Source organism: Juglans microcarpa x Juglans regia, chromosome 2D, assembly GCF_004785595.1.
Source record: "Juglans microcarpa x Juglans regia isolate MS1-56 chromosome 2D, Jm3101_v1.0, whole genome shotgun sequence".
NCBI lineage: Eukaryota > Viridiplantae > Streptophyta > Magnoliopsida > Fagales > Juglandaceae > Juglans > Juglans microcarpa x Juglans regia.
Window position 1 is genome coordinate 40603149 of NC_054596.1, and position 26293 is coordinate 40629441.

Genomic DNA, 26293 nt, shown 5'->3' on the forward strand with positions numbered 1-26293 from the left:
TGTTATGTATCGTATAAGGCCTAAAGCATCATGATTAATGCTCTTTTCTCATCAGCAGAAGCGCACGTGGCATCAAATATTACCATATAATTTGCAATACTACTTTTTTTTAATTTTCTATCTTTTAATAATTTGGCAATACTGTTTGCATGTGGTCGTTCCAAACGTTCAATCTATCACTTGTCAAAAGAAAATGATCACGTAATATGTAAGAGGGTTTTCTCTCGCATCGGCTCGTATATCAAACTCATGAGAGATCACTGGGAAAGTAAGTCAAAGAGCTTAGCCCAATGACCCTTTTATAAAATGTGTCTGTGAGCTTCTGCAGAGTACTCAACTTATGAGCAAAACTCACCCATAAAGCAACTCACATGTGGAGAAAACAAATGGCAGGAGCAGATGAGACTCGCTGCCCTAACACCTCCACAATGACACCCTACCCTTGGGAACTTACGCAAGTAGGTGAGCATGAAATATGAAGAATCATTTATCTCCTGACAGCAGGCATACACAGACTTAACAAGGAACTTCTGCAGGATAAAGTGAATCAGGGAGTCACACTGCACTAATGGTGCTACTCCCTAGACTCTACACCGCATTAATGAAGTTGCCCCAGACGCAACCTCTCATTAAAATATTATGACTAAGCTAACAGTTGAAGTGACATAGACTCCCCAAAGCCAGATGTGAGTTAGGGGTGATACCCACATGGTGCGGGCCGGGGGGTACCCTCCCCCGCACCCCGCACCCCGCCCCGCCCCGCCCCATGCTGGGGTTGGGGGTTTTTCCCCCGCCCCACGCCCCCCGCCCCGGTGCCGGGGCTGGGGGAAAAAATCTCATCCGCCCCGCCCCCACTTAGGCCACCCCATTGTGTTTAAAAAAAAAAATTGGTCTAAAAATATTTTTTTAGACCTAAATTATAATATAATTTAAATAATAAATTAAAATTTATAAATATAAAAAAAAAAAAAACTTAAACTCATTAGAGCTTTAGATTTTGAATTGGTTTAGCCTCCTAGACCAACCTTTATATAGGAGGCCAATGTAATACAATAGTCATTCTTAATTAAATATATATAATTAAATAAATATATATATATATATTTATTTAAGTAAAAAATTAACTTGTGAACCTATCATCTAATATCACATCATGGAATGATGAATAGATTTTTTTTCTAATTAAAGACTATATATATATATATATACTAGGTGAAGGCAACGTGCAAAGCACGTTTGCCTAATTTAATTATACGATTATTTTTAAGAATTAGTCCCTTCAAGGGAGTAAATGGGCTAACACCGTATCTACAGAGCCCAAATCACAATGGCAGGATGAAGATGTCAGGAAAACTAACGTCACATTGGGGAGTCGATTAATCAAGGTTAGCAGAAAGATACAAGCTTGTATTTCAAAAGAGAATATGGCACAAAAGGTTTCATACTTGAGTCTATAAACAAAATGGGCTATTGTATTGACATAAAATAGCATATTCAATAGTTTCTTGATGGCCTTGAAACCACCAAACAATTCCCTTAAGGCAGATTAAACAGGGAGATTGCACTACACACTGCAAAGCAATTGATATGACAAGCATAGCATATGGGGCTCATTCATGCTTTTTTTCACATCAACTATTAATCTCTATCAACAACACAATTTTTTGTGGGATTATATTAAAAAAAAGTTACAAAACTATGAACGCCAACAACTTTTCTCTTAGAGGTCATGGAAAAGTAGCTTACTCCTTAAAAAGCTTCTGCATTTGTTGTTGACCTTTAGCCACAGCCATGGGCTCCATACCCTGAAAAGAAAGATGAACGTTCACATATAGGTCCATCTCTGCCATTCCGTGTCCAATTCAGATGAAACATTCAACTCATCTCCAGAACTATCCCATATAGGTCCATCTCCATCCTGCAAATCATCCCCAAGACAATCTGAAAAAAAGATGAATAAGATGTACTTCTGCTAAACTACCAAAATCTCATATTCTACTCCAAAAGAAATTTATGCCATAACAATTGTGAAGATAACAATTAAAGAAAATATCTTGCATGAGAAATTCCAAAAGGTAATTCTTGAGCAAAAAGGTGACGTTTTCTCAAATAATTGAAGAAGAAAAATAATGTTTTTATTTTTGAATGCAAACAATAGCAAAATGGGTTCACTTTCATTTTGAATATCCAAAGTTGTTATGCCTTAAGGATGTAAAAGGTCAAAGCAGATGTATATGATCATATAAACGCATGGGAAAAAAGGAAGGTTTTGCTAGTATCAAAATCCACATTTAAGCATGAAAATCTTTTCTTATGATAATGTCATGCAGACAAAGAAAGCAGCTACCAGAGCAAGGGTCTATTTAACTTTCAATTGCTGAAATTTATGTATAAAAGAAAAGAAAAGAAAGGAAAGAAAACAAAAGAGCTAAACACAAGAAGTTCTTCTATTTTTTCAATTAATTGAAACACCCATGGAAATGCATGCGACCTCATGCATCATCCATTCTTATGCAGGTTGGAAGTGCCACTCAACACAAAAATAGAAAACATAAATAAAATGTAAAAAGCATTTGATCATAAATTTCTCAGCCAGATTTGCCTTAAAACATATAAATTAAAGTAATACCATGCAAATCACTTTCTTTACTGACGGAAGTTAAGAAGAAATTAAATCTGCCTTGGATAGCTTCAGACTTTCTGAGTAAAGCTCTTCAACAAGATTGCCCTCCATCTGTACAAGCATAAACAAGTGAAACTAAAGTAACAAAGTCCTGCATATACAAAAAATGAGGATTTTCAATAATGAATTATCCCAAAGGCAGTATGCAGATAAATCGAAAAAATAAAAACTTCAAGTTGCATGTTGCTTGCATAAACACAATCATCAACTTTAGAGCACCAAAATAGAGAACATAAATGGGCATGCCTGAGTACACATATATTTTATACGAGAGAGGTGCCAAAAACCCAAAATGACACATACCCACACAAATTCCACATGTAATCAGCGCAGTTCCAAAGTAGAGATTTGAGTAAAATAAAATGACCAAAAAACACACAAAAGGTCTAAAACCGGAATTAATGGGAAATCAAAACCTATGTCCAATAAGACATTTCATCAAATACAGAGAATGCCCAATATGAAACCAAACATCAAAAGTGTGAACATTTACCACCAAGATCGATATTCCATAGCAAACCAACAATCCTCCATAAATTTGTTTTTCAAGTTCATATAAAGTAGGGTAGTTTCGAACAGAAAAGATAGAATTTAACAAAATCATGTGTAATGAAATGTAATACATACATACATACATTATATATAAATATATAATACACAAAATCAAAATGAAGCTAAAAACTTACTTGGGTGAGCTTGAAGGTGTAGACAAACGAATGCCTCTTCATAAGCAAGAATTCTCTTGATAAGCAAGCTTTCAACAGCTCTGCCTTTTTAACACCATACTTTCTAGTTGTCAAAGCAGCTAGGTGGCTCTTTGCCCTGTTAAATGGAGTTGCAAGCTCTTATCTAAGTTTCTGTCCCACAAGTCTAAGTTTCTGTCCCACAAGAAACGATTCGAATGCCAAATTCCTTGACTGTTACAAAATTGTAAGGCTCATTTTTAGTTGTCCAATACTGCTCCTGATCTTTCTTTGACGTCACCTATGACAAATCGGTTACATGTGAATTCGACTATAAGATTTTGCATGCAGTCCTCTTCTTTTTAGAAGATAATAATATATGTTAGCTTCTGAAACAAACAAAAAAATCTATTTTTAGACTTACTTCTTGGAGGAAGTCGGCCACCCCTTTCATTTTAGGACATTTGAAACCAATAAATTCAAAAAATTCAAGAACTTGCTCACGGGAACCCTGATACACAATCTGGGTCCCCAGATTTCAAACCTAAATGCACAACTCAAACAAAAACCCAGATTTCAAACACACTCAAGAGCACATGCAAAAGCTAAAGCTTCGAAATTATTTTACCCAAAGACAGCGATGACACCAAGGCCTCGCCTTCGACAATGAAACCAGCACATTTATCCGCATCGCAGGCATCAGTGGGCTTTGGCGAACCAGTGTTTAGTAGATCAGGAGATTGCAGATACGATTCATGAAGACGAAGAGAAAAAGAGAAGATGAAGAGACAAAGAAGTAAAGAATTTTGGTTTTTTGAGAGTTGTTTGTGTCGGTTTGTATTTCATTGTTGATTTATCCTATGCGCTGATTTAAAGTTATTATAATGGAGGCTTAACAAATTATTATAAACAGAGGTTTAATGGAAAATTAAATGGAATAAAGAAATTCTGTTAAAACAAGAAAATTATGTTTCATATGCTCTTTATATATAAAAAGAGATATACGTATGAACTGTGAATTAGGTCGATTGAGGCCTAGGCTGCTAGATGATATATATATATATATATATATATTGACATGCATGTCCTTAAATATGTCTTAATTAAATACAAAATTGATCATCGTGATCATTTGTTTTAAAAATAAATTAATTTTTGTCATTATTCAATTCTATTAGTATTGGAGGCTGGAAATTAACGGGGAACGTCTACTTTTTTTCTTCTACAGTATTAATAAGGTCTACTTCAAGTATAAATTATATATATCTCCCTTAGGGTCCAAAGTAATTGATCAAGATTTGAAATATAATTAAACTGTACATACTGCCAAAACAAGTGTTTAGTTAGCAATAATGACACGAGATAGCCTACGTTACTTTATCTATTTCGACATGTTTAGATTCAAGACTCACATCAATTTATCTCATCTCATTATTATAATTTTTTTAAATTTTTATATAAAATATAATAGATAATTTAATTTTTTAAAATAATAATATTAAAAATAATATTTAATAATATTTTATATTCAACTTATTTAAAACTATTTCAACTAATCTATAAATTCGAAATAGGCTGAGTCCGATCTAGTCTCAAGTTTCAATTCATGCAAGAGAAGTACTACCGGCCCACTCCTCAATAATGTACCAATATATTATTACCTGTTCCCCAGAACATTCTTGAAATCGTCGAGGTGTATGTACCAGCTTTCGAGGATGACCATATGGCCAACCTGCACATATGAATCATGTGGGCATTAAACTATAGATTTATGCTAAAAGATAAGATCAGGGACCAGCCATACATGATATATATATATATATATATATATTGGCCCATTTTTTCATTCAATAATAAAAAATACTTATCATTTTCTTGATCATCATCCTTTTTATATATATATATATTTTTATGTTATATTAAATAATTAAAATAAATAAAAGGTTATAATATTATAAGAAAATTATTTATTTATAATTAATTATTTCTTATAAAAATAATTATTTTTTTATTAAAATAAATCTATTTTTATTATTAATAATTATTTTTATTATAAATAATTTATCATAAATATCTATTTTCGTAAGCTTTTTTTAGATAATAAATTTATTTTTTGAGTGCCTTCGATATCAACTTTTATTGAATGTACTTCAATTTTCAATTCATCTTAACCCCGCACTGACAAACATCATATCACCTTTTCTATTATTTTAGATAATAAATTCATTTTTTGAGTGCCTTCGATATCAACTTTTATTGAATGTATTTCAATTTTCAATTCATCTTAACCCCGCACTGACAAACATCATATCACCTTTTCTATTATTTTAGATTATACCTCGATTTTTGAATTCCATCTCTTGATTTTCGTGTTTCCATTTGTTGACTTTACACAAATAGTTTTAATTTTTTAATATTTTTTTTTACCGATTGTACCAACTATGATATGATGTGAGGTGAGTATTATATATTTATAATTTTATATAAATTTATTTTAATTTATTTTAATATTTAAATTTATTTAAATTTATTTTAAATTATAAAATTTATTTAATCATCTCAATTTATTATTATTTATAAAAAATTTAATTCAATTCAATTTAACATCTTAACCCTATCTAAATAGACGTTGCTAATAAAACATTAGTAGAGGATGATGTGAGATAAGGAGGATCGATGACAATTCTCTAATTCGTTTGTAGGTTTGTTTTGTGATTTTTTTTTTTTTTTTTTGTGTAATTACATCACTTCTCATGACATATCTTCCTCCGTTTGAATATATATCACCCCACCTCCCCCCGATCTCTTTGAAACTTCAAAACGTTTCACCAACCCCAGTGCTTTTAGTCATAGATCTCTTCATTAATGGCTGTCATTCCTCCATCAAACACCGTCCTTCCCTTCGCCATACCCCGCCAAAACCCCGGCCTCCATTCTATAACCCAGTTTGCAGCACCATTTAATTTAGGCCAAAAATCCCAACTTGGAGAACTTTCGCACATCGCCACAAAAGCGCCAACACTACTGTGCAAGGTTCTATCCAAAACAGGCGACTCCCTGTCAAGCATTGTAAGCGAGCTCGAGGAAGAAAGAACACAGAGAGTACCGGAACAAGATGATGAGGAACCACAGACCACGGCCGCCAAGCCTGAGCACCAGCTCGCCGATGCCTGGCGTGAAATCCTCGGTCAAGACGACTGGGTTGGCCTGCTCGATCCCATGGACCCGCTTCTTCGATCCGAGCTAATCCGGTACGGCGAGATGGCACAAGCATGTTACGATGGCTTCGATTTCGACCCGTTTTCCAAGTACTGCGGGAGCTGCAGATTCATGTGCCATGAATTCTTCGACTCTTTAGGAATGTCGCACTTCGGCTACAATGTTTCTCGCTACCTCTTCGCGACCTCAAACATCAATCTGCCCAACTTTTTCAAGAAGTCGCGGTGGCCAAAAGTGTGGAGCAGGAACGCCAACTGGATCGGATACGTTGCTGTTTCAGACGACGAAACCTCCAAACGTTTAGGCCGCCGTGACATAACTATTGCATGGAGAGGCACGGTGACACGGCTGGAGTGGATAGCAGATCTTATGGATTTCCTGAAGCCAATTTCTTCCAACAAAATCCCATGCCCGGATCCAACTGTGAAAGCCGAATCAGGGTTTTTAGACCTCTATACTGGCAAGAACGAGGCCTGCAGATTTTGCAAGTTTTCAGCGAGGGAGCAGATTCTAACCGAGGTAAAAAAGTTGCTCGATATCTACTCAAACGAAGAAGCTGTAAGCATTACAATCACAGGGCATAGTCTGGGGGCTGCGTTGGCCATTCTAAGCGCGTACGATATCGTTGAAATTGGCTTGAACGTGTTGAAAGACGGCCGAGCCGTGCCGATATGCGTGTTCTCGTTTTCGGGGCCGAGAGTAGGGAATGCGAGGTTCAAGGAGAGGCTGGAGATGTTGGGGTTGAAGGTGCTGAGGGTGGTGAATGTCCACGACATGGTACCCAAGTCGCCAGGGCTGTTCTTGAATGAGCAATCGCCGCCAATGATGATGAAGCTGGCCCAGGGGTTACCGTGGAGTTACTCGCACGTCGGGGTTGAGCTTGCATTGGATCACAAGAACTCCCCGTTTTTGAAGCCGACGGGTGATCCGGTTTGTGCACATAATTTGGAGGCTCACCTGCATTTGCTTGATGGGTTAGTATTCATGATCAATTAATTAATCTGTTTCTCATGATCTTCCAGTCATAAATTATTTTAACAAATTGATCATTTTGGTCTTATATATATATATATATATATATATATATATATATATAACCTCTAAGATAGATATATTATACGCAGCTTAGGCTGATTAGAGTTTGCTATTTTCTTTTTCTTTTTCTTTTTTTTTTGTCTGAGCAGATCATTTGCAGTAGTTTAGTGTGTGTGTGTGTGTGTATATATATATAATTGGGTTGTTGAATGCAAGCACATATTGCAATTGTACCAAGAATCCAAAGCCAATCACTTACATGAATATACCCAATAATGTACACTAATCTATGTTCGATCTAAATAAATATTTTCGGCAGAAATTCTAAAAGACTTTAATTTATTTTTGGTAATAAGCACTTGAAATAACATAAGTAAATTCGGTTTTTTTTTAAGCGACTTGCAGAACATGCACTGTTTATTATATCTACAAAAGATTAATGGATCAAGATTCTCGTGTTTTTGTCCGGTCGCTCTAAGATTCAAAAATATGAAGTGCATTTTACACTTTCTAAATTATTCTATGTACTTCTCTCTGTGATCTCACCCAAGAGGCTTTTATCCGAATTCAAGAGGATTATAAACTTTCGAAGATCTTAATCTTTCATTAAGGACTACCCATATAATGTGTATATATATATATATATATATGTAATTATTAATTAAATTAAGCTGTCCGCCTAGCTCTAGCCAAAAAGATGAAATTATAAAGGCAAGAAAGGAACTACATTATATATATAAAGTGACAAGAAACTAAAAGACAGACCTACGAGGATGCGCATGCATGCATCATCTATGGCATCTAGATCTAGGAGTTTTGTTATTTGTTTAAACATCGATCTAGGTACGTATCTTTTTCATGAATATTAAATTACTACTACTTGGCTGGATCGAGTTCATTAAAATATCAACCATGAATATATAAATGATCATGCCCCCCCCCACCTTCACTTTATATACTAGTATTAATTAATTAATCACACTAGTCATGCATGTTATACGTCTGTCGTTAGTACTTATAAATGGGATAATTAACGGCGGTCGTGACACATGAATATGTAATATAGATAATTACTTAGTTCTCACGAATTAAAGAAAAAACTAAGACATGCATGCATGGTTATAATAATAATATAAGCTAGATTGGAGATAGGTTAAATAAGACAACCATTACAAGTCACAAGCAACTTGATGCTAGTGGATTATTATATGTAAAGATCGAATTAGTACGTACATTGTTAATTTTAATTTCTTTTGTCCTGTAGATTAATATTCAGTTTAGAAACCAGCTAGCTAGGGTACGTATATACCACATGTTTTCACATTAGTTTGAATGAAAAGTCAAACCTAGATTGAAATGCCTCGTTTGTTTTCACAACTCATCTCATCTCATCTAATCATTACAATTACTTTCTCAAATTTTCAAACAAAATAAAATAAACAATTCAACTTTTTCAAATTTCAAAACAATAATAATATTAAAAAAATATATTCTAATAATATTTTATTCAACTTTTAACTTTAATCTCATCTCATCTTATCTGCAAAAACAAACGAGACACATGATTGTCCATGAGTTCATGTGTCGTTGTCTTCCGCCCATGCCAACTTATAACTCTTTTCAATTGATGTGATTTGATGCATACAATAGTTAGATTGTAAAATTTATTTTCTCTTAAAAATGTATGATCCTGCAATAAACTTAACTGGTAGGCGAATGAGTTGTGGTAGAAAGTGCATGAATGAGTGCTACGTACTTGTGTGTAAATATTTTGGTTGCATGAAATTGCAGATACCATGGGAAAGGACATAGATTTGTGCTGGCAAGTGGAAGAGATCCTGCACTGGTGAACAAGGCTAGTGATTTCTTGAAGGATCATTACTTGGTGCCGCCCTACTGGAGACAGGATGAGAACAAGGGTATGGTGATGGGCAAAGATGGTCGCTGGATGCAGCCTGAACGTCCAAAGCTCGATGATCATCCTCCTGATATGCATCACCATCTCCAACAATTAGGCCTGAGTACTGCTCGTTAATTAATTATTTATTCACAAATCAGACTTTGTAATTGTTTGCTTTCTTGTAATTTGTAAATCATATACATAAGACAATATCGAAAAGAAGACCGATGATCTTCCTTTAAACGGTTTCCCCATATATACTAGGGATTACTAGTGAAAAAGCCATAAAATACAAAAATTAGTATGATCATTAAGCTCCTCTAACATGCTATCTGTTCAAATTCAGATTTTCGAAAGGGATAATGATCCAGTACCTCTCCATTCAAATGAAATGGACAATATCCATTTAATTTAAACATGAGATATATTTTTAACCATTTCATTTGCGATATAAAATTTAATTAAGTATAGTATAAATCCATCTACACCAATTAAAACATCTCTCCATGACCGCCCAAAGGCTTGCAAAGAAATTTTATATGCAATCAGAGAAGAACGACATTTGTTCGCTACAGGCTGGAGAGCAACAAAGATTTATTTATGAGAAATTTTATTTATCATCTTTTTTTATTATAATCATTATAAGAAATACAGGTGCTAAACGCACCGTTCTGACCAAAGCCCTTATTAGTTATTTCCATCTCCTTCTCCTTCCCCCCAAAATCCCCCCGCGTCCCACCCCCAAATACATCCCTCTGAGGCTCTCTTTGTCTGTCATACTTTGTTCGTCCCCTCTCTCTCTCTTCTTTTGCGCCGCCTACAGATCCTTCACGCCAACACTGCACTCCACGTCAACCCAGTAAGCCTTCCTAAATGAAAAAATTAAAATGACAACTTCGCTCATTATTGAACAAAACCTAAGAGATTTTAAAGTGATTTTATTGATGAATATTTGCGTATTGATGAAATGTGTATTAATTTACTCGTTTATTAAATGAGAATATTTTAGATTTAAAAAAAAAGTAAGAGAAGATAATATTCCTAATACTATTATGTGTTGATTGAATTCTTGTAATTAATGATCAATATACTCACTGATACTAACTAATATATGTATATATAAACTATATAAGATATTTACAAAAACTCAAAACACGTTTGTTAGATAAAGTAAGATCTGATAGAAATAATTTATTTTGTAAAAAAAAAAAAATCATCGTGAATAATTGCTTTTATCCCAAAGAAGGAGCATCTTGATGATAATAGTAAATGATGAAAATAGTAAATGATATATATATATATATATTTATATAAGTAAAAATTTATTAATACCAATAAGCATAGCCAAGTACATAGTTGGGCTGGGAGAATTACATATATATTGATATATGAACTTCTTTTTATAGATGACCTAACATTTTCTCAATAAATAAATGACAATAGGTGGAAAATATATATGTGATAGACATAATAAAATCGGTAAACGTAAATAGTCATGCAAGTAAAAAAAAAACTACCATTAAACAACTTTGTTACTTTTTTTTTTTTTTTTTTTTATCAAAACATATATCATATAAAAAAACATATAAAATTATAATTAGTCGATGATAAAAAAAAAAAAACATATAAAATGCTACTTTTTAATTCTGTGCTAGAAACAACTGGTAAACAAAATGGCGTAAAAGAAATACTATAAAACAACTTCGTTGCTAAAAATAATCCTATTAGAAAATTATAATTAGTCAATGATAAAAACAACTCCATAAGATTAGGAAAGTAACCATTTTTATACAAAATGGCGTAAATAGTAAGAACTAGTGCTGCAAGATTGATTATATGGTCGGTGTGTGGCACACTTGTATTGGTGTGAGCACAACTGGCAATAAGCATATTTGGAGGATTGTTTAGAATAGCTGCCGAAGTTTCGTGGGGCATACGAACACATGACTTAGTATCAATGCTTAGATAAATAATACAATCTCGAACACCAACTATTTTGGAGGTTGGAGTGGATGAAGCAAGAGAAATATGTTGCATGTTTTTTTTAATGTGAACTTAAGAGTCATTGAAAATCATAGTGTAATAGAGCATTACCAATGGACAAGAGTTGGGTGTGTCTCAGAGACAAACTTGGTAGAGACTACAAGACATATGCTTTTGGGGTAAGGGGATTTATAGACTTTGCGAAAGGCAGTGCACACTTATCTGGACGTATTAGATGTCTATGTCAAAAATGCAAGAACTTGAATAATCACACTTTGAACTTGGTTGAGGAGCATCTCTATGTCAATGGAATTGATCAAGGCTATAAATAGTGGGTGTTACATAGTGAACCATTTCCCAAAGTAGATTTTTTCCCTAGTGGCAGTGGAAATCCAACCGCTTGGCTCGCTTCCCACATTAATTCTCTTACTCATACCTATGCACTTATGGCTACATCATCTTGGGCCAAAATTCCACATGATGTTAAAGATTATATAAAGAAGCGTTGATTAATAAGTAAATACCTTATATTTTTGCATATTAAACATGGTGTATTGTATGATGTTTACATTGTTTGTTAATTATATTATAATATTTAAGGATAAGTTTGAACTTAATTTCAGGTGACGAGAGGACCCCAGACCGTTGATGAACTGATGAATAATGCATACCGCAAGTATAGGGGTAGATGCCATGAACACTATAACAAATTTGAAAATATTGAGGAGGCGCACCAAAATCCTTTTCAAGGCATGCAACTAGACGAGTGGAAGAAACTATGTGATATGTTTGAGAAGCCAGCATATCAAGTAAATGCATTATTTCATGATATTCTACTAATTTTTCCTATCTCATATCGACTAATAATTTTGCTTTCTTTTATAGAAAGGAGCCAAGTCAATAAAATAAATAGATCAAATTTAAAGATCCATCGTCATGTTTGTTCAAGATCTTTCCATCATCTTTCTAAGAAATTAGTATTTATAAATTAAATTATTTTTCTTTATCATAAATGCACTTTCGTAATCCATAATTATATTTTTTTTAATGTGTATAGGAAGGCGAGAATCCTACCATGTATAACCTGACAACTTTGCATGCTAAATCACATATTAATCGTGATGGGGAATTGACTCATCCTAAAGCACAATCAAACTATGTAAGAGTACTTGGGTGTTTGATTGTATTAATAACATATTTATTTCATAGCTAATAGCTTAAATTACGTTTTTATTGTGTAGGATAAGATGGTCAGGCTTTGTAACGATTATGCTTATAAAGAATCCTCAACAAGTGATGTTGAGATTTTTTCTCAAGTTTTGGGATCCCAATCTGGATATCTAAGAAGTCTAGAACGGTGTGTAAAATCTTATGCCGCATCTTTAGGATCTAAGAGGAAATTAAGTAACTCTTCTCGAGAATTAAGGGCCTGTTTGTTTTCAGAGATGAGATGAAATGAGATGAGATTAAAGTTAAAAAATTGAATAAAATAATGTTAGAATATATTTTTTAATATTATTTTTATTTTGAGATTTGAAAAAGTTGAATTTTTTATTTTATTTTTTGTAGAGATTTGAGAAAGTTGTAATGATGAGGTGAGATGAGATGAGATGTTTTTCGAAAACAAACAAGGCCTAAAAGAAAAAATATTCGAGATGGAGCAGCTAAAATCAAGGCTGAAAAAGTTAGAGGAGTTAATATCGTTGAAGGTGCCATTAAGACAATAACAAGCAGAGGAGCTGCAGATGAGATTAGAAGTTCGGGGTCAAGAAATGCTTGAACATATGCAAATGATTATGTTAGAACAGTTACAAAATATGTTGGAACCATATACGGTTTCAACATTTGAATGCATATCACTTATATTCAAAGTGGTATGCATTCAATATTCGATCGCCCTAACATGATATCACTTCAAAATATTTTTGTCGAATGTAAACGAAACTATCCCAGATTTCATCTAATTATAATTCTCCATAATTAAAGTAAACTAAACCGTATCATAAGCAAGATTTGATTTTCATCACTAATTTTTGGACAAGGTATGCCTATTGGGGACAACAATATTTGATTTGCTTCGTTTGGTTTCTAAACTCATTTCAACTTATCTCAGTTCATCATTACAATTTTTTCAAATTTCTATACAAAATATACTAAACAATTCAATTTTTTCAAATCTCAAAATAATAATAATATTACAACAATATTTTATTATTTCAACTCAACTTAGTTCAACATCCAAACGTAGCCTTAGCTAAACATAAGTCAATTTATATTTCTCATAAATCAACTAATATAATTAGTTTAAGCAGAAATTATATAAATATAAAGGTTCATTTTTTTGGGTAAGATAAAAGTCTTTTTTATCTAAAATTGAAAAGTAATAAACACCGACAAACAAGAAGCAAAGAATAAAAAAAATCATTTAAGCAATTTAAAGAAAAGGAACAAGACTAATATTGGACTCACACGTGACAGGTGTGACACATAAGGCCCATTAACTTACGTGACACGATGCAGTCTCACCGATTACTCAGATCCATTTAAGCCCAGCCCGCGGAAAAAAAAACAAAAACAAAAAGAAAAAAACAGGTGCTAAACGCACCGTTCTGACGGTTTATTTCCATCTCCTTCTCCTTGTCACTTGTCAGCCGCTGCCCCCCGCCCCCCCACTCTCTCTCGTGCCAAAACCCTAGCCGTAGTCTCATCACTTTGTCGCTCCGTCGTCGACTTCTACAACCCAAGGTTAGTTTTTCTCTATGTCACATACACACTCTCCCTCTCTCTCTGTGTTGGTGCTTTTATAACTGATGGATTCTTGTAACTCTTCCTCTGCCGATCGAAGCTCCGTTTCCTCGTAGCCGTCGTCTTCATCACTCTGTGTCGCTCCGTCGTCGACTTCAAGAACCCAAGGTGTGTTCTCTGCATTTTATTTCGATTTGGGTTCTGAGAAAACATTGTGTTTGAAATGGGTTCTACTACTTTATTGATCTGTATACTATATTTTCTAAGGATAACTGTCAATGCGCTGCTGTAGTGATGGCACTGTCTCGTTATCTGTATTGAGTTCCCTATGGAGGTGTTTGTTCAGTGTAATTACTGGCATTGGTGTTTGTTCAGTGAGTATAAAGGATGTTTGGATGTAAGATTTTCTTGGATTTTCTAAATTTAAAAAAAAAAAAATTAAATGAGCTTTATGGAGTTTTGTAAATACTAATTAAAAATATGTTTCTACTGAAAAGTTTTTTGTGAGAGGATTTTATTGGAGCATGAAAAAGTGATGGGGTCTAATGAAAATACGAAGGGAAGAAGATTTTGTAAGTGGGTTTTATATTTTTTAGTTTTGTAGAAGTTGTTTTTGGAAATATGAGGTTTTTATTGGTTAAAAAAATGTATTCTAATGAAAGGGATTACATTTTTTAAAACAATACTTACATTGAGATTAAAAGAAAAACTGAGAAACTTTTGTAAAAACTATGGTTTTCAAACATGAAAGCTGACTTAATAGTAAGGCAACTCTCTTTCTAGTCCTTGGCACATGCATTAGCATATATGAAGGAAACATCAAAACCCCAAAATCTTCTTTTCTTTATATCATCATAACAAGGATGACTCTAAAGGTACCATTTTCTGTAAAGTTCAAAAAATGAAGAAAAAAAGGTGGGGGGGAGTGGTTATTTACCTATCAAGATTATGGTGGAACTTTTTGCACATGCATTAGCATATATGAAGGTGGCGTTTGCTGTGTTTTCTAATATCATTAGTTTAGTGAAATCTGTGGTTTAGATGTCACCGTTGCATTCCAAAAGGCCTATAGTTTTATATATGTATACACTGTTAATTGATTCGATATCTGAATTGTAAAGGGGAAAAGGATATATAGAAGGAATTAAGCAATTAGAAGCTTCTTCAGTGGCATCCTATATATTTGCAAAAGGAAATTAATTCCAGTTTGCCAGCTAGCTAGATGTATAATTAATCTATTATTGCATGCATCCCCATATATATGATCAGACTTTAAAAACTTTTAGCATAAGTTTTACATAATTTTTATTATGAGAATATGAATACAAAATGTTTACATAATTTTTATAAATTTCCAAACTGCTGTCTTTCTATTTTTAATAATCCGAGTTGGGTTATAATGAACCAAGTACACTATGCCCCAAAATACTACTTCGCCGATATCCAACCCAACCTCTTTAAATTTCGCTTAACTCCATTACAAATTCAGCATTATAAACACACTCACAAATCTCAGCATATTTAGAACACCAGCCCACTGATTACACCCATTCCCACTTCCTACAATGACATTATAATCAACCTTCAAGAAATTTCCACATTCTCTCAACCAAACCATAAAGTCACCCGACTCCAAAACAAATACACAATCATAGACAACTCGGTTTCTTGAAGAACAACGAAGAAAATATAGGACAATTACATGGGTAGAGCAAGAGAGTATCTTACTCAACTCGGAGTGGTGGTTGGCTGGATTTTTGAGGGCAAGGTGGTGGTGCTGCAGCGAGGATTCGACGGAGTGAGGCACGTGGCTGGACAGGGTGCGGTGGCCTCCACTAGTTATGGTGACTGGCTTAGTAGGAAAAGATCGTTGTTGAGAGGGGGAGTCAGAACTGTATACACAGATAGAGAGACCGAGACAAAGAGATGAGGATTTAGAGGCTTACCGGGGTTTCATGCGACTTTGTGAATAGCGGAGGAGTTTGGAGCTTGGAGAGGGGCGGCCTAACCACGGAGAGGGAGGGAGAGAAAGTAGAGCGACACAGAGAGCATGTGAGAAACAGACGAAGAGAGAAGAGTGAGATGGGCCGAGAGAAAGAGAGGGAGAGGAAGACTTACTGGGTGGCATCCAACATGGAGGACAGTGTTGGCGTTATGGAGTCCCTATAGTTGTGGCTGCGGCCAAAAGAAGAGAGAGAGAGAGAGAGAGAGAGAGAGAGAGAGAACGAAGAGAAGAACTGGCGAGAGATGGGACGAAAGGAGTGTGACAGATTGAGAGAGCCTCAAAGGGATGCATCAGGGGGCTGGGAAGGAGAAGGAGTAACATGTGACTAGTCAACAGTGCAGGATTTGCATAGGAGTAACATGTGATGTACTCTATCTTGTGTGTATATCACAAATATCCTTAGATTTTGTAATGATCGTTCAAATCTTTTTCTTGGGTAATACCTGTTATTCATTAAAAAAAAAAAATCTTCTATTGGGTAAATGGTTTTTTTACTTAAGATATTCCTTGAAATGTGTTTCTTAGCTTCATTTGTTTTTTTCATCGGTAATTCTCAGCTTCATTTGTAAGCACCTTATATAAGGCACTTGTTATTGTCATTGTAAAATTGAATCTTCCGCAATTTCAAATTGGCTTGATATGTGTCATTGTGGCATCTATTTTTTCTTTCTAAGTAAGAAACTTGCCTGTTCTAAAGAGTCATCTAGAACTCATGCTTTACCAGTGTATCATATTCCATCTATCTGGGGCTTTTCGATTTATACAACTTGTCTAGATTTTTGTACAAGTTTTTGATACTGTATGACACTACAATTGCACTTTTGTTTTGCAGAAGCGGGATTTTTCTTCTTAAAGATGAATTTAATATCTCAAAATTTTCCCTCCAAAAGTAGAGCCAATAAGACTAAAAGGGAGGACGCTGATGAGCCTTCATCTCTGCAAGGGAATGAAGATGCTGAAAATGAACATTTGGATATTTTAAGGATGACTAAGAGAAAGAAAGAGCGCAAGGAAGAGGATGAGAAGTTGGCAATTGAGCAAGACAGAGAAATGAAGAAGCTGGAGAACTCTTTGTTCGGGTCCCTGTATTCACCTGTTGAGTTTGGGAATGAAGACAAGGAAGACACTCGAGACTGGGCTGAGAATGGTTCTGCTTTGTTCATCATGGACCGAACTGCAAATGGTGTGCTCTCTGTTTATGAAGAGGATGAAGAATTCCCAGAAAGAACTAATGGTGAGGAGGAAACTAAGCAAAGAAAACCTGTCTGGGCAGATGAGGAAGAAGAAAAAACCAAAATAAATATTGCTCAAGTTAACAGATTAAGGAAACTGAGGAAGGAAGAAGATGAGAGTTTGATTTCTGGTTCCGAGTATGTGTCAAGATTGAGGGCTCAGCATGTTAAGCTTAACCCCAGCACAGATTGGGCCAAACTTGATTCACGAGCAAGTAATGATACATCTTTTGATGATGAGTCGTCAGATGAAGAGAATGGGGCAGCACTGGCCCGTGGTTACGAGGATGTTGAAACTGTTGAGGATGTTCTTCGAACGAACGAAGACCTTGTTGTGAGAAGCAGTGCAAAATTGTTGCCTGGACTTCTTGAATACTCAAGACTTGTGGATGCAAATACAGAGGATCCTTCTAAAGGTCCAATTAATGCTGTTCAGTTCCATCGGAATGCTCAGTTGCTACTTGTTGCGGGATTGGATCGGGGGCTTAGATTTTATCAAATCGATGGAAAACGGAACACCAAGATACAAAGTATTTTCCTTGATGATTGTCCCATTCGGAAGGCATCTTTCTTGCCCGATGGTTCTCAGGTTATTATAGCAGGAAGGAGAAAGTTCTTCTATAGCTTTGATTTAGTTAAAGCAAGAATTGATAAAATAGGCCCTCTGGTTGGCAGGGAGGAGAAAAGCTTGGAATTTTTTGAGGTTTCTCCTGATTCTAGCACAATTGCATTTGTTGGAAATGAAGGTTATATCTTGCTGGTCTCTTCCAAAACGAAGGAACTGATTGGGACACTAAAGATGAATGGAACTGTTCGATCTTTAGCTTTTGTTGATGGCGGGCAACAATTATTGAGCTCTGGTGGTGATGGACAGATCTACCACTGGGATTTGAGAACAATGGCTTGCATCCATAAGGCTGTTGATGAAGGTTGCATAAAAGGTACGGCTCTTTGCACTTCCTCAAATGGAAAACTGTTTGCAGCTGGTTCAGACAGTGGTATCGTGAATATTTACAACAGAGAGGAGTTTTTAGGGGGCAAGAGAAAACCTATGAAGACCATAGAAAATCTAACCTCCAAAGTGGATTTTCTGAAATTTAATAACGATGGTCAAATATTGGCAATTTGTTCTAGCATGAAGAAGAACAGTTTGAAGTTGATACATGTCCCGTCATTTACGGCATTCTCAAACTGGCCTCCCTCAACAAATCCCTACATTATCCACGCTGTTTAGATTTCAGCCCTGGTGGTGGCTTCATGGCTATGGGAAATGCAGGTGGAAAGGTGTTGTTATACAAGTTGCATCATTACCATCAAGCCTAGAGCGGGTGTGACAATATGGTGTGAGATGGTACTCTTCATGTTGTATGCTGGCAATCCGTTCTTTATTTGTGGACTCACTTAATATTGTAGTAATTCTAGCTTGTAGTACTGGTTGCAGAAGAAAGGATTTCTGCAGTAATTTTGCTCAATGACGACTTGTTTTTGTTTTGTTGCACAAATTTTTTTTCAGATTAAGATTTTTGTAACTTAATCAGTTGATTCTTTGTACCGAGTACAATCTGATACTGCTGGCATGATTTGATCCTTGCCATCTTTTTCAGCTGGACCGTGCATAATCCCATTTTTAAACTAGTCAATCTTTGTGTTTCTGCACATACACAGAGTTCAGGACTTCCAGTTCCATCTCAACGAAGTTTCGAGCTTCTATGCAGCATCGATTGAATTTTCTTTTTCTTTTTATTGCTTTATATATATATGTGTGTGTGTGTATATATATATATATATATATATATATATATATATATATATATATATATTTGTTTAATGAGTTTGTTTTCAAATTTCATATTGCTTGATTCGAATCGAATGAAATATATTTTCCCTTACCTGGGCTTCTTTTTACATAATAATCTGCAATCCTCCATCTCCTTAGTAGCATTAAGATTCAAGGAAATCTTGATACCCAAGCCCTTGGTCTTTAGTACTAGTAGTGAAGTTCTCAACCTTAAGTTCTTTGTGGAGATGGAAAAAGAAGGTTTGGGGGATTCTTTTTGGGTGGGGGGCAAGAGAAACAGTAATTGAAACATAAATATTTATTTAAACATATTTAACAAAACAGTTAAAACCATGACTTACAAAATAACACATCATTGACTGACATGCTTTCCATTTCTAATGTACAAAGAGGTCGGTCGGATCCAGAAAGAGAAAAAGAAAAGGAAGAAACATGTGTTCCTCGATGTAGCGGGAAAGAAGAAAAATGTTGAATCCGTAATCCCAAATTTGCAGTGCCACCCATCGCCAAGCAGAGAAATGCAAAACTTTTAGGACAGAATTATAGAATTATCACTGTAGAAAACTGAGAGGTTTCACTCGAGTTTCTTGATGGTCCTATATTGAGTCAGCTTCTAAGTTCTCCAACAATCCATCTACTATTCCGCAGTAAAAACTTCGCCTGCAAGCTCCCAGATGACAACCTGCCCAGTTGGCTAAGGAAATCAGCAACCTACCACAGCCTACAGTGACCATTTCAAAAGTTACAATACCAACCCACAAAATTGACCTTCGGCATATAAAAACCAATGAACAATTCTTTTATATAGTAAACCCAACAATGGTTCTGAGAAGAACAAAACCAATAATATGGACGAAAGTTGGTCTTATAGCCTTCTCTCTCTCTCTCTCTCTCTCTAAAAAAATACTGATAAGCTGTCTATTGCCACAGTTTAAATATATGATGGTGGTGTGCAAAATACAGCATCAAGGTAATTTTATACAAGCCTCTTAATTGTGAATACAGTTCCTACAATTTTTCTTTGAAAATTCAAATGAACTCTTTTCCAAGTGATATGTGTGTGTGTGTGTGTGTCTACATATATATATATATATATATATATATATATATGCACGCCTGTTCAAACCTTAAAAAGACCAGGTGCTCTGAGCAGAAGTTGATCTACACTATTGCTAGACGCCTGCTGCAGCTTTGGCCTCACGATCTGTCTTTCCCTGGAACCAATTTGAGCAGCAATAGTAATATGAGACTAAGGAATACTTAAGGATCATCAATATACAAAACCAGATCAGATTGCCGGTTTGAAGACCTAAGAATTATATATATTTTGTTGGAACAAAAAAAAAAAAAAAAACTCTTAGCCAGAAGCAGCAACAACATGACTAATTTAACCTCTTAAAAAATAAGTCGGCAAGAGGGGGGAGGGGAGTATATCATTATTGCAGAAATCAAAGTCAGAGATCGCAGACTTGACTATAAAATGAAAAGCAATAAAGAGGCTCTGTCTTAAAAAAACCTCAGATGTCTTCCGGATCTTCCTTGTAGGAGTTCTCATCGTGACAAGCTCCTCAGCTGCGGTTGGGTGAATACCAACTGTGGCATCAAAGTCTGCCTTGGTCAAGCCAGCTTTCACGGCAACCGCAAATCCCTGGGAGTGTAATACATTATGCAGCCACATGAATAACCAAAATAGTATAAATAACTGAATCTAGAAAAGAAGGGGGGCATTATCTGGGGGCAAAGACAGAAACCTGCACAATTTCTGGTGAATCGTCTCCACACATGTGCAACCCCAGAACTTTGTTTGTTTTTGCACAGACTACAAGTTTCATGAAGATCCTGTCCGGGAGCCCCGAGAGAGTAGCCTTTAAGGGCCTGAAATTTGCTGTGAATATATCAACGTCACCATATTCTTGTATAGCCTGCATATATCCATGAAAATCAAGCACTGAAGGGCAATCTTTAAAATTGCTGATATGCCAAATACACATCACCTGTTCTTCAGTAAGGCCGACTTGTCCAATTGGTGGCTGGGAAAACACAGCAGAAGGCACATCTCTACTCAAGGGGGCAAAAAAAGCTAAATATTAGTTCAAACTATTGACCTATTCTAAGGCCACGTTTGGATGTTGAGATGAAATAAAAAGAGATGAGATGAGACCATCTCATCATCCAAACAGGGCCTAAATCTGTCCAAACTTCATAGTCAAAGAGGAGAAAGAATATCACAACATGTCGCACTAATGCTTATTAAAATGGTCTTATAAATTTAAGCACGCAGATCTTGAGTGTTGGAGCAGCTCTGACATCACTATATGCTTTTACTTATCCCAAAAAAATACACAAAGCCAAATAAATAATGTTCACAGTACGAGGCATGAAATTGACAGTAAGGGCTCATGTTACTGATATCTGGTAATTTTCTTTAAAAAACTAAATTATTAATTAATAAAGGTTAAACTGCACTTTGTAGACATCCTTTGTAGCATTTTTGGAATTAAGCAATAAATACTATTTCTAAATTGATCATCAGAAGATGGAAAGATACCTATAATCAGGTTTTGTTGGCTCATTCTGAAACAAAGTTTTTGTTAATGCCATTCCCTCCATCAAAGCAACCGGTGTGAGATTCAATCTATCTGTAACATCTCCAACTGCCCAAATGGAAGGAACTGATGTGCGGGAGTATTCATCAACCTGAGGAAACAGTAAAGGGAAACATTATATTTGAAGGAACAACACCTAGATATAGATATGAGATCAAACAAACGAAAAGAAATTGAAAAGAAAACCTCATAAGTATCAGAATAGACTACCTCTATTGCTCCATTCTCGGTCATTTTCACCCCAACTGTCTCCAATCCCAAGTTCTACAATCAATTTACAGTTTGGTAAGTGATTTTCTTTTTTCATACCATCTGACATTTACAAATGCTTTAAAACCGAATGTACGAGTTACAAAGTGGGGCATCTTCAGGTTCGCTAACTTAACATTTTCCCAGAATCACATCAAAGCAGTTAATGAAAATCCTGGAATCAAACCTATTCCTTGCTGTGACAATATAACAACAGTAATCAATAGCACATGAAGAATTATGTACCAGGGAAAAGCAAAGTACAGGGAAATTTAAAGACCTTTGTATTTGGCCGACGTCCTGTTGCAAACATTACATGTGAAAAACCTTCAACTGTTCCTTTATTCGTCTTCAGAGATAACGACCCATCAGCAGATTTAATGATTGCTTGGGGTGACTCCTCGGTGTGGAACTCAATTCCTCTTAAAGACATTTGTTCTTCAACAAAATCTCTGATCTGCAGGAATAAAAGGCACAAGTTTGGATGTGAAAACTTTCATCTTGACAATGTCAAATGTTATTAAATGTCCACTGCTATCACCATTTATGTTTCTCACCTCTTCATCAAAACCCCTCAAAACTTTTTTCTGCCGTATGAATACATGGACACTAGATGTTAAGCCATTGAAGATGCCAGCAAACTCCAGGGCAATGTACCCACCACCAACAATTGCTATTTTCGTAGGCTTTGAGGGCAGATCAAGCGCAGCATCTGAATCTATTGCATATTCACTTCCGGGAATTTCAGGGATGAAGGGGCGGCCACCTACTGAAACTAGTATGTGTCTAGCTGAATACAGCTTCCCATCCACATCAACTGTGTGTGGGTCCATAATCTGTGGTTGTTTCATTGTGATTAATGCATTGCTTGCAAAAAAGTAAGGTAAACTTGAAATTATATGCACCAATAAGAAATGGAAAGTAAGAATCAAGAAAGAAAGAAAACTCCATTATATGAAGATAAACTCAGAGCATCATCCCACCTTTCCACGACCTTCAATTAATGTAACACCAGCATTTTTCAGAATGTTCTTGTAAATACCAGTAAGCCGTTGCAACTCAGCATTCTTATTAGCCATCAAGGTGTTCCAATCATGTTTTGGTTCAGCCTCATATTTCCATCCAAAACCATGACTCTCTTCAAATTCATGAGAAAATTTTGATGCATACACTAGTAGTTTCTTTGGCACACATCCACGAAGTACGCACCTGCATCAGAGAATTTTTTGCAAAAATATTCACAGGTTCATTTTTGTATATTATTTACATCATAAAAGAATAACAACAAGGAGGTGTATCCAAAACTGCTTATTAGTACATCATCTAAAACGAGTAACACTGAATTGCCTCGGTCAAAAGAAATACAATGATAATTAATCCAAGGCAATGCTGAAGCCAAAAGAGAGGAGGTGGATTTGGCCAGCCAAACATGTAGGGCACGCAAGAAAGATTGTCATTGCTGCCACTTGTCCTACACTGGCTGAAAGGTCAAAACTATAAATTTTGATATGCTTTTAGATCAAGAAAAAATCATTTCACCCCATCAAAGGTCAGGTCATTCCTCTCTATTCAAAAGCACCAAAACAAACACAAAGTAACTGTTCTCCAACCCGGTTGGCAGCTCTTATTGGCATTTAAAGGAAATGATTACCAAAATTATGAAGAGATAGATTCCAACCAAGAAAATATATTGAAACTCATTGTAATTCAAATTCTAGAAACCTCCATTTACAAGGATCCAATCAAAGGACACAAACAAATGAAAGCAAGCTTACTGTTTTTCTGAGGTTGGGTTTTGAGATAAGAGTAGATACACACGTCGGGGATAACAGAAGCTCAAATAAGCTCAACTGATATTAGTAATTAAAATTAAAGCATTAATAGCAAAACAATATCATATTCCTCCAATCATTTCCAATAATAAGTCCCGTTCAATTTGCGATCGTAAGCAACCCTACGCACCTATAAGCCTCCACATAGCAAGTAAACACCATTAAAATCTCATGTCCCAAAAAGAACACCAAAAGAAAAGGGTAAAGAACATTCAATCCCATCCCATGACTCAAATTTCATTTAACAAAAAAAGAAAAAGAAAATTCAAGCCTTGAACAGAATTTCCAAATCCCAATACTGCTACCACACACAAAATTAAAAAAGAAAAAAAAATCACTTGAGAACATAAATCCAAAAACCTATATGAAAAGAGAGCTTTAAAAACACTATAATCTAAAACTTACGTCCCGCCGACACCTCCAGTGGTTTCGGAAGAAATGGTGGAGAAAGGGAGCTCACAGATAGCGACAGAGGCCCCGGAATTGGCGGCGTAGCGGGAGGCACGGACACCGCCGCTGCCGGCACCGATGGTGAAGAGATCGAACTCATAGTGTCGTGCCGTCTCAGCGCCATTCTCGGAATCCGCACGAGCAGAAGCAAAGCCACGGCGGCGGTCGCGGTAGAGAGAGAGGGGCCGGCGGCGATGGAGAGGAAGGCAAGTGAGGGTTCTGGGGTCGGAGAGGAAGTGAGAAGAATAAGAAAAAGAAGAAGAAGAGAGAGTGAGAGAGAGGGAAAGTGGTATCGAGAGCTTACTGTAAAGGGTTCGGAGGGATGGCGATGAAAAGGAGTTTGTGAGCTTTGGAGTTGTGAATGTGAGAGAGGTTGCCATTGGCTTCTTTTTGATTGCTTCGTTCTTTCTATCTTTGCTTTGATTTCAAGAGGAACACAAAATATACCTTGTGCTCTCTGGGTGGAGATGATTTCAGGCCGTTAATCATATGTGGGTCCCAGAAGATCGACGGTGATCGATGCCCTTTCGGATGGAAAGCAATAACATCGTTCGATTCCAATTAGTTCATCGAAAATATTCTTATTTTAATTTTTTTACGATTATTCTAATTCTTCACTTGATTTTTTATTTTTATTTTTATTTTTTATATTTATGATCAGTTTCTAGCCCCCAATTTTGAGTTGTCTAAAATAATTGGGCAGTCAATATCATAATCCAAAAAAGTTTTTCGGGTCAAACATGGTTTTCGCCTCTCGAATTTTTGTTTGTAGAGAACGAGTACTCTCTTTCTATAAATAGTGACTTAAATAGAAAGTATTATCTTTTAAATATTTATTTGTACATAATATCAATATTAATGAAGATCAGACCAGTCATAAAAAAAAAAATATACTAATAGAGTTTTAAATATATTATTTTAATTTATGATGTCATGTTTGATACGGATACATCTTATAATGTATCAAGTCATAAATATAAGTTTCTCTAATAAATAAATTATGACAATTTCCTTTAAAAAAAAAAACATAATTTTTGTTTGTACAAGGGATTGTCTTCGAATTAAACCGACGTTATCGAAACTTCGTTGTAATCTTCTTTTTTTATGAGCCAAACTGTCATATTCGACAACAATGAGAAAGAGTTATCATATTTAACTTATTTTTAAAGTAGTAATGCAAGAGAAACGTTAGGGACAATCAATATACAAGTTTTATGTAAGTCTTTTATTAAAAAAATAAGTTTAGCTAAAAAAAAGTAAATTTCACGCTTTTTCATAATAAGGTTTAATTTTTTTTATAAAAAATCTATGTGAGATTTGTACGTTTGAGATTTGTATATATGCAAATGTAATAAATGGTAGTGTATTTTCAAGAATTTGATTTTTTTTCCCCACAATTGGAGCATCTCATCAAAATAGGGTGACATAAAGACTACATGACCACCACCACCACCAGCAGTAGGGATATAGAAATGCAAACCCCATGAGTTGAGAATGGCCATCCAACAAAGTATATGCAGTAAGTTTCCAACAAAAACTTCTGCAACAACGCCATCACTTAACTCAGTAATTGGTAATAGCTAAATGCTGAAGCAAACAAACATTCATCACATGACAACTGGAATTCTGCAGTAGAACAGCAATGATATTCAACACAGCAACACCATTTTAAACAGTACTGTACTCAACAAATCAGCAACTTCTTCTGACATGCATGGAGATTCGAACCAGCTCCCACCCTAATCTAAAAAATTATATCCACTTACTGCAACTCCAGTATATATCACTACCCTATACTTCCTAGTCGAGGTGTTTCTACAATTACAAAAAGATTTTATAAAAATAAATTTATGACATGACTTCATAGAATATA

The 26293-nt window shown here is 35.3% G+C and overlaps 3 protein-coding genes and 1 long non-coding RNA gene across 4 annotated transcripts; 3 read left to right on the plus strand and 1 right to left on the minus strand.

Annotated features, from left to right (window-relative positions):
• Positions 1–6145: 6145 nt before the first annotated feature.
• On the plus strand, positions 6146–9787 carry LOC121250365 (phospholipase A1-Igamma1, chloroplastic-like). The gene is made up of 2 exons (XM_041149481.1): positions 6146–7559; positions 9412–9787. The coding sequence occupies exons 1-2, from the start codon at positions 6232–6234 to the stop codon at positions 9653–9655; spliced, it is 1572 nt and encodes a 523-aa protein (XP_041005415.1). The 5' UTR covers positions 6146–6231; the 3' UTR covers positions 9656–9787.
• A 4374-nt stretch (positions 9788–14161) lies between these two features.
• LOC121250364 (U3 small nucleolar RNA-associated protein 18 homolog) lies at positions 14162–19088 on the plus strand. Its single transcript, XM_041149479.1, is given in 4 exon segments — positions 14162–14248; positions 14365–14416; positions 17086–18684; positions 18687–19088. Coding segments are annotated over 2 exon segments (1698 nt in total). The 5' UTR covers positions 14162–14248; positions 14365–14416; positions 17086–17108; the 3' UTR covers positions 18809–19088.
• On the plus strand, positions 14176–20253 carry LOC121250367. Its single transcript, XR_005937772.1, has 2 exons — positions 14176–14292; positions 20155–20253. It is a non-coding gene; the product is annotated as an uncharacterized LOC121250367 (long non-coding RNA).
• Positions 19564–24846, minus strand: LOC121250363 (glutathione reductase, chloroplastic-like). Its single transcript, XM_041149478.1, has 11 exons — positions 24376–24846; positions 23122–23347; positions 22696–22974; positions 22419–22595; positions 22100–22153; positions 21832–21980; positions 21278–21341; positions 21035–21205; positions 20800–20931; positions 20410–20497; positions 19564–19965 (listed from the first exon to the last, which is right to left on the minus strand). The coding sequence occupies exons 1-10, from the start codon at positions 24798–24800 to the stop codon at positions 20456–20458; spliced, it is 1719 nt and encodes a 572-aa protein (XP_041005412.1). The 5' UTR covers positions 24801–24846; the 3' UTR covers positions 19564–19965; positions 20410–20455.
• Between the last annotated feature and the right edge of the window lie 1447 nt (positions 24847–26293).

Coding starts and splice junctions, on each gene's coding strand:
- LOC121250365 (XM_041149481.1), top strand. CDS start 6,232: ATGGCTGTCATTCCTCCATCAAACACCGTCCTTCCCTTCGCCATACCC. Junction 7,560..9,411: donor CACCTGCATTTGCTTGATGG/GTTAGTATTCAT, acceptor ATGAAATTGCAG/ATACCATGGGAAAGGACATA.
- LOC121250363 (XM_041149478.1), bottom strand. CDS start 24,800: ATGGCAACCTCTCTCACATTCACAACTCCAAAGCTCACAAACTCCTTT. Junction 22,154..22,418: donor GACGTCGGCCAAATACAAAG/GTCTTTAAATTT, acceptor AATTGATTGTAG/AACTTGGGATTGGAGACAGT. Junction 21,981..22,099: donor CCGAGAATGGAGCAATAGAG/GTAGTCTATTCT, acceptor CTGTTTCCTCAG/GTTGATGAATACTCCCGCAC.